Source organism: Monopterus albus, unplaced genomic scaffold, assembly GCF_001952655.1.
Source record: "Monopterus albus unplaced genomic scaffold, M_albus_1.0 scaffold50.1, whole genome shotgun sequence".
In the NCBI taxonomy this organism is placed as follows: Eukaryota; Metazoa; Chordata; class Actinopteri; order Synbranchiformes; family Synbranchidae; genus Monopterus; species Monopterus albus.
The window spans coordinates 1,753,475-1,761,792 of record NW_018127930.1 but is presented as its reverse complement, the minus strand read 5'-3'; the positions used below and the strand labels follow the sequence as shown (position 1 = coordinate 1,761,792).

At 39.5% G+C, this 8,318-nt stretch overlaps 1 protein-coding gene across 3 annotated transcripts in view; it reads left to right on the top strand.

Annotated features, from left to right (window-relative positions):
* Nucleotides 1-2,542: 2,542 nt before the first annotated feature.
* The window catches only part of ndor1 (NADPH dependent diflavin oxidoreductase 1), a 12,658-nt gene continuing 6,882 nt past the window's right edge, over nucleotides 2,543-8,318 (top strand). The window contains exons 1-11 of one of the 3 annotated variants that reach the window (XM_020601125.1): nucleotides 2,543-2,689; nucleotides 3,721-3,860; nucleotides 4,041-4,118; nucleotides 4,811-4,908; nucleotides 4,986-5,084; nucleotides 5,754-5,855; nucleotides 5,961-6,164; nucleotides 6,414-6,541; nucleotides 7,402-7,613; nucleotides 7,701-7,808; nucleotides 7,972-8,086. In XM_020601125.1, coding sequence (XP_020456781.1) covers nucleotides 3,726-3,860; nucleotides 4,041-4,118; nucleotides 4,811-4,908; nucleotides 4,986-5,084; nucleotides 5,754-5,855; nucleotides 5,961-6,164; nucleotides 6,414-6,541; nucleotides 7,402-7,613; nucleotides 7,701-7,808; nucleotides 7,972-8,086 — 1,279 coding nt within the window. In that variant the 5' untranslated portion in view covers nucleotides 2,543-2,689; nucleotides 3,721-3,725. The other 2 variants (XM_020601126.1, XM_020601127.1) reach the window with 2 other exon arrangements.

Here is an 8,318-nt window from a genome sequence, read left to right as displayed (position 1 = left end):
AAAAAGGGAAACGGGCTTTTGGATTTGCCGCTCCCTCTTCGTGGAATAGTTTCCAAGCAGATTTTAAACTTACTAAATTATGCTCAGTTAAAGCTTTTTATTCTCTTATGGCTCTTAGGCAACAGGACTCTATTGGTCAGTGTAGGTGTTTTTAAATTGGTTGTATTGTTGATTATTGTATTTATGGTTTTGATTGTTTAAATGTTTAATGTTTTTGATTTGTATTGAAACTTATGTATTGTCGACATGTGATGTTGACCTCTTGGCCAGGTCACCCTTGTAAAAGAGATGTGATCTCAATGGGTTTTTTACCTGGTTAAATAAAGAGAAGTAATGTGTGCACGATGTCAGCTGAAATAATGATGATCCTGAAAATATTATATGAACATTTTCATTTTTTTAAAAACCATTCTGTCCTGAAAATATTATATGAACATTTTCAGTTTTTTTTAAAACCATTGTTCTTATTTTGCATATCTTTTGTTTTATTATTTTTAAGCCATACACCGATTATGACAGACATTGTAGTTGTGCCTAACTACTACACACTACTGTACTGTCTACTGTACAGCACATATTTCAGTGAGGAACAGCAACTAGTAGCCATAATGCCAAACAGGGCTCTGCACACAGATTAGCCCCAAAGGTAGAGAGAAATGACCTGTGTGCCCCAAAACATCAACAGCGTTTATGAGAAGTTAAGAGCACGGTGACACTCACACTGGTTATTGTAACATTAGCATGTATGAAAATCCTGCTCTTTCTTCAGTATGGATATAATATAGACTGGATATACACAGTATGTCAAATGTGTTACACTCATACAAAAATTCATATTAGAGACGAACATAACAGGCAGAGCTTCACTCCTTACAAACTGTCAACTTAAACAGACTTATTGCTTATTTTTTCCCCTCTGTAAAATTATAAGCGTAACAATGTCATGCATTTTCCATCTAAAGTAATCTGTCTGCTCCTCTACCAGCTGTTACTGGTTCCCAAATGGAGATGCTAAGTGCATGTCAAACAGCCTGAGCAATATTCATTAAGCCTACAATACACACTAACAGTGTGAGCTCATCTTTAAATGGCTGTTAATGATGCAGTTTAAGTGTAATTCCATCCACCACCTCTATAAAAAGCAAAGTTCTGACAGGTCACTGCAGTTAATAAGGTTTGTTTTGGAATATTGAGCATTTCCACTCATTACTTTGCAGATTCATTCAGGTTTAAGCACAAACTCAACAAGCAATTTATCATCTCAATCGCTTCTCTCAGTCATTTTAGGTTATTTTCTGCCCGCTGCCTTTACATGCATCTTGCTGGTGATGTTGCTCGTGTGTAAAACGGTTTCTAAGGGACTCTTGGTGGTGTGGCACACCCAGGCAATTGCTTGCTACCTGGATGGTAGTCTAGTTTTTAATCTCACTTCAGTATGTTATCCACTGGTCTCGTAATCCCGCTGTTGTTTAAATTGATATATATGATGCATATATATGCACTAACATCACCTTTTCTTATCAGTTACCATAATCCTGTTCTACTCTTTCAAGTGCACTTAAAGTTGACATCTCAGCATGTTTTAGGTATTTCTGTATATAAATGTATTAAATGTAGTGTGTAAGAGACTTCACTTCTATGTACAGTATATTTGCATATATAAAATGTCAACAGTCAGTGTAATAGAAAATATTTGTGTCATTTCATATACTCACCTTCGGATGAATGTAAAGGTTTTATGTTGCTGTAAAGATGGACTGCTCCTACATGGGCAGCAACATCTGCAATCTGGATGTACTGAATTAATAGTTTCAGAATTAAACGTGGAAACTGAATGGTGTTATTGAGTCTCAATGCAAACATACAAACATCTGGTCCAGCTGGAAGATAAATTAAAGTCTATGGCAGAAACTCCGGTGGTATCTACCCACACAGATAGCTGTGGTTATATTTATCCAGGTTTTTAGACGTCTGCTTTCACCCCAATACGAAATTAGAAGCAGTCACATGTTGGTGACATATAGTGTACTTTTCAGTGAAACAGGATGCATCTTGTGTCTAACAGTTAAATGTTCTAAATATACAATAGCTGCATATTTAGAGATTCTGGATTTTTCAGTGATGGAGAAGTAAATGTCATTAATTTTTTTTTTAGATTTTAGAAATATTCACTTTATGTCTTTTGTAATATTTAATTTTGTTTTGTTTTTCTAGTAGAAAAAGGCATTTAAAAATCTGTGATTAACTTAAAGGTAAAACAGTGGCAGCATTTGGTTAGTTTACAGCACTGAGTTTGCTGTGTTCACAAAAAACGCATGAATTAGACATGTTCTTAGTGGTCGGGTCTGTGTGCACTTAAGATTAGAAACCAAGTAACTGGTTTGGCTCAATGGACCAAAAGGAGAGCTACTGTATATTCTAAAACGGGGTAGAAAATAAATGCCTTATCAGACACAGAGAGGGCCTAGTATTAGTGCAACTTTATAGATTTGGAAAACTCAAATTCCCGACCTTCTTTGCGCGGCCTTGAATACAGCGTCATGCACGAGCCAATCACAACGCGAAACATACTTGCCGTAAAGTGTGGCGTTGGTGTTTCGAATGGGGATGTACTTGGTTCATTTGAAAGAAGTATTTGTCCATTTAGCTTAATTGTGCTATAAAGCGATTACTGATACAGGCAGTGACGGTAGGTATCCCGTTTTCTTTGTCTTTTGTGATATAGTTTATGTGATTTGTAGAAGAAAAAACTCAACTGCTCAGCTAATTAAGTTAGTCTGCCAATGGCAAGCAGGGTCAAATACAGAGAGTGACTAAGCTAGAGCAACTAAAGTGGTGAATTAGCTAAGGTAGGAAGCTGTCTTAGTTTAAATAATGCCATCGTAATGTCTACTCTACTAGCATTTTAAAGTTTGTTAGTGTTGTATCGAAGCTTGTTCCCCCTTATGTCTCAATAACAATCCTTCCTGACAGAACCGGTGTTCTGTTAAATTTTGCTACCTATCAAGACGTGCTACCCACCGTTCACAAAGTGGTTAGCGTTAGGGTGAGGGATCGGGTGGGGTTAGTTAGTCAGTCCATAGATTTTGCTACTTTAGGTAGTATATCTCGACAAGGCAGCAACATTTGACAGGACAACGGAGTCCAGCACCGAGGGAGGTGCTACCTGCAGTACAGGAAACACAATAGCTGCGCTCCATTTGGCCGTGCCGGACCGGCAGGCCGTTTGTTTTGTACTTATGACCAACCGGCGTAAGACAGAGATGTCACATTAAAATAATAACGTAGTATGCTTTAACTGAGCATGATTAGTCTTCCTCTGGTTCACTACACAAACACTCCATCACATGATGAAGTAGGCGCATTTAGAGAAAACACGCTGTTATAGTTAGATACAAATATTAACCTTGGACGGACTGAAAATAATTTCCATAGAGATCATGTGATCAGCCGGACCTCACACTGTTACTACTATAAAGCATCACTGGATTAGAGAGCTCTTGTTAGTAGTATTTAGTTTGTATTTCTTTGAGTTGTTTGAAGCAACTCACTATTCTACACCACACTACACTGTATATTTCCATTCTGTGAATTATATAAAATAGATTAATTATTCATTTGTCTGCACTGAGTTTTTTTTCCATTTATGGTATTTTTTTATAGTTCCAAATTCATGCTCTTCTAAAATAATAGAGCATTTTGTGATTTTATTTCTTTCAGTCATAATGTCACCGCCCACTCTGCTTGTTCTGTATGGGAGCCAGACTGGGACTGCTCAGGACACGGCCCAGAGGATTGTGCGGCAGGCGCAGAGAAGGCGACTGAGAGTTCAAGTGTTGCCTCTGGATAACTATAATGTGGTGAGTATGGTGTTATTAAATATAGCAAGGAGAGAGGGCTATTATGGTTCTCAGCAGATCCAGTGATTGAACCTTATTATTTGCAATGATCAGTGTCAGCTTTTACTGAGATATTCTGTAAAGCTGACATAATTCGCTTAAAACACTGTGCCCTCATGCGTGTCTCCTTTCATCAAACAGGCCAACTTGATCTCAGAGTCTTTGGTTGTTTTTGTGTGCGCAACCACTGGTCAAGGAGACCCTCCAGACAATATGAAGGTAAAAGAACAAATAACACACTTGCAACATACAGATGACAAAATGACACATGTAAGAGGAAGAATAGTTTAAATTAGCTTGTGGAGGATCTTCCCCTTTAATAGTTTATATAACTGGTGTGGAACCCCTGACAAAGTTGTGTACTGTTTTCTTAAGTAAGTGATATGTTATAGCGAGGGGTGTAATGTTACCAGAAATTTGGTAGTCAGTACCAATATTATTGCAGTTCAATGATTTTCGATTCTGTCAGTCTATCTGATAGATCAACACGAGAAATGTCTATCGATTGATATTTTGAATTTATGTAGTTTCATATCAAATCAAGGCTGATCAGCTCATATACAGCAGAAACCCATCAGTGACTGCTTTACATGAGAATTGTAGCCCATATAAATTTTCACACAAAACATTTGAGCCTATGGAGATTAACACAGATCAGCATTTTGTCACTCTCCCTGTCATAAAGGTTAGAAGAATGTCATTAAAACAACAATTTGACCTGAGAACAAGCTGAAAAGTTATGTTTTGATGACATTTTATTGCATTGGGATCAGATCTAAAGGGATGCGTTTCTCTGACTTCCTGTACAAAATACAGATCAATACATAGTAATAAAAAAAAAAAAACCTCGTACATTAGTATATGTCTGCGTTTTCACATTTTTTTTTGTCCATGTCTTACTTTTTTCAAAGAACTTCTGGAGGTTTCTCTTCAAGAAGTCTTTACCTGCTGGATCTCTGAGTCGACTGGACTGTGGTGTACTGGGCCTGGGGGACTCCTCCTATCCAAAGTTAGTACTTTTTGCATTTATAGTACATATTCACAATGAGTCATGGTTTTCAAAGTATCAACTACTTTTACCCACAGGTTCAATTTTGTGGCCAAGAAGCTTCATAAGCGCCTCCTGAACCTCGGTGCCAATGTCCTGTTGCCTGTTGGGCTGGCAGACGACCAACATGACCTAGGGTAACAAATAATACACAGTGGCTTCAAAAAGTATTCAGACTCCACTTTGTGCACAACACTTTGGGTTGTAGAAATAGTTTTAATTGGATAATATTGCTATTTTTGCCCCATCAATCTACATTCAGTGACGGATAATGACAAAGTAAAAACATGTTTGTAGAAAATGTTTTAAATCAAGAACTAAAACCTTTAATTTACCGATGTATTCAGACCCCTTAATTCAGTCTTTTAAAATTTTTAAATAAATAAAACTCTTGTTCATTAGATACTTTTTGCAGTTGCTGTTACACTGCTACCAGCGAAGCATAACACTTCCTGCACATTTCTCTTTAAAAGACAACCAAGGAAAGGGAGTTTTTATGTACTTAAACTGCTGGAAGGCTTTTAATGTGAAGCACCTTTGCAGGAAGTGTTTGGTTTTACCGGTTGTAGCTAAACAGCAATTACACAAAATGTGGAGGACACTGAAGAAAATCTGTGAATTAAAACAGTATCTGAAAGTGCAGCAGACCGGTGAGTAAGACTCGTGTTGTACTGAGGAAATGTTCATGACTGAATATAGCTATTTATTAGCACAGTAGAGAGAGAAATAACAGGGAGAGACACATCGGGAATCAAACCTTTGACGTTGCTGTTGTGTTTGTTCACTTCAAAATGTCTTTGACCCAGGCCAGATGCTGTGATTGACCCGTGGCTCACATCATTTTGGGAAAAAGTGTTTGCTCTGTACCCATCCTTGACCGATGTGATCCCACTGAGGGAAGATGAACCGTGAGTTTCCACTTGATTCAAAACGCAGTATCTCATTTTGTGGTTATTTAGATTGAGACTTTGTGTGATCTTTAGAAGCCTTTTTTTGCTGATGTCTTGTGGCAGACTCCCTCCAACATATACTTTCCACTTCCTGGATGATGTGAACAAGCAGACAGATGAGCGGCTGAGGATTCTCACAGAGCAAACTGTGCACTCCCAGTCTCACCCTTTTCCTGCCAGACTGCTGTCCAACAAGAGAGTAACAGAGCTGTCGCACTTTCAGGATGTGAGGCACATAGAGTTTGACATCAGTGGGTCCAACATTGAGTAAGTAACCTCTCTGTGAAATATTGTCTGATTTTTAAAAAAAGATGCCCAGTCTTCAGTCAGCTTTAAAAAAAAATAAATAAACATTTTGTAACATCAGTACAAAACTGAACATAGGAACTGGGACAGACACTTAGTTTTCCCATAAACTCAGTGTGGATAGAAATGAAAAATATTTTGCTTTCTCCAGTTTTTCTCTTTTCCACCTTTCAGTCTATAGATGCAGAAAACGAACTTTGTTTTGTGCAGGTTTGCTGCCGGGGACGTGGTGAGTATGTGTCCTTGTAACGCTCCAGAAGATGTACAGCAATTCTGTCAGATGCTGGGATTAGATCCAGAAGCCAGGTTCATTCTCAGGGCCACTGACAAGTCTGCAGGTAGGTGTTTTTATCAATGATGTTTTAGTTTGTAGTAAAGACATCTATTAGGGATTGGATTGGCTTGAGATGTACAATAACAATATACAAATTCCAGTCACAGTACTGATTATCTTAATAGCCATCTGTTACCTGCTTTTGACTTTTTTTAACCTTTATTTTGTGGAGCAGTGTTCAGTAGAAAAGAAAAAACAATCCATCCATCATCGGTCATTTATCCAGGGTCATGTCACGAGGGCAGCAGGTTTAATAGGGCAGTTCAGATGTCTCTCTCTCCCCAGCAATGTTTCCCCATCTCCTCTTGAGTGACACAGAGACCTTTGCAGGCTAGGTGAGATGTATAATCCCTCCAGTGTATTCTGGGTCTACCCAGGGGCCTCATACTAGTTGGATGCTCCCAGAAAACCTCCAGTGGAAGGTGCTCAGGAGGCACTAATTAGATGCCTAAACCACCTCAACTGGCTTTTCTTAATGCAGACTTGCTGAAGTCCCCGTTTTAAGTCCTAATCCATGAGCGTGTGTTCACACACCATGCGTATAACACTATATTTGAAACATGATGCTGCTAAGGATCGACAGCTCCCACAAGCACTCGCACCCTCACATGTGATTTAGCACTACCTCTTGAGGGGGGCTGAAATTTAGCTTGGGGACCTGTAGCCTCCAAAGTAGGCTGACAGCAGTGGAAATGAGCACAGAACCCCTGAAGAGAGGGGAATGTCAGAGCTGGGTGATTATCCTCTGTAGGTGCATCACTACGAGCACCTCCTTCACATTACACATGGCCAGTTGATTCTAACAAAAATAATGACCAGCAGTTGCCTTAAAATGATCCTTGGTGCATGAATCTGTCCACTCAGTTCCAGCCAGACTTCCTCAGCCTTGCACTGTGCACCACCTGGTGGAGAGCTACCTGGATATTGCCGCTGTACCTCGCCGTTCTTTCTTTGAACTGCTGTCTACCTTTGCGACCAATGAACTAGAGCGGGGTAAGCTACTCGAGTTTAGTTCAGCATCAGGCCAGAGTGAACTACACAGCTACTGCAACTTGCCCCGACGCACTGCACTGGAGGTGAGCGCCAGTAAAGGACAGATTTGTTAAATATCTAAAACTGTCTTTTGATCTGCTTACTGAAGATATGTGTTCTTGTCACTGCAGGTCTTGGCAGATTTCCCCCACACTACATCGGAACTCAAAGCGGACTATCTCCTGGATCTTTTCCCTGAGATCCAGCCTCGCTTCTTCTCTATCGCCTCCTCTCTCAAGGTAGCTCATGCCTCACAACAGCAATTTAGTGGCCATAAAATATGTTGAAGCTCATCTGGATGCATCAAACCTAGAGCTGTAAATTCAGAGCCATAAAGACAGACAAGAGAAATCCGAGTGGAATCTTGCAGCTGTATCCTATCGAAGTGTTCTCTCCACACAGGCTCACCCACACAGGCTTCAAATCCTGGTAGCTGTTGTCTGCTACAAAACCAAATTGAGTAAACCACGAAGAGGCCTCTGCTCCACCTGGTTAGCCTCCCTGGACCCTGCACAAGGTCTTGCACCACACATTATTTCACTCAAATTAAATGTGGTGGTTGGCTGATGGTGGTATGCTAATATATATATACATACATACATGTAGTAGTACATTGTGCTTCTTCAGTCTGTTAATAGCATACAGCTTCTGCAAGTTGTTGGGGGGGGGGAATGTCTACTTTAAGGGTTTATTGGCCCAAAAATGAAAAACTTTAATACTAATAAATCCTTAAATGAGCCACTTTTTCC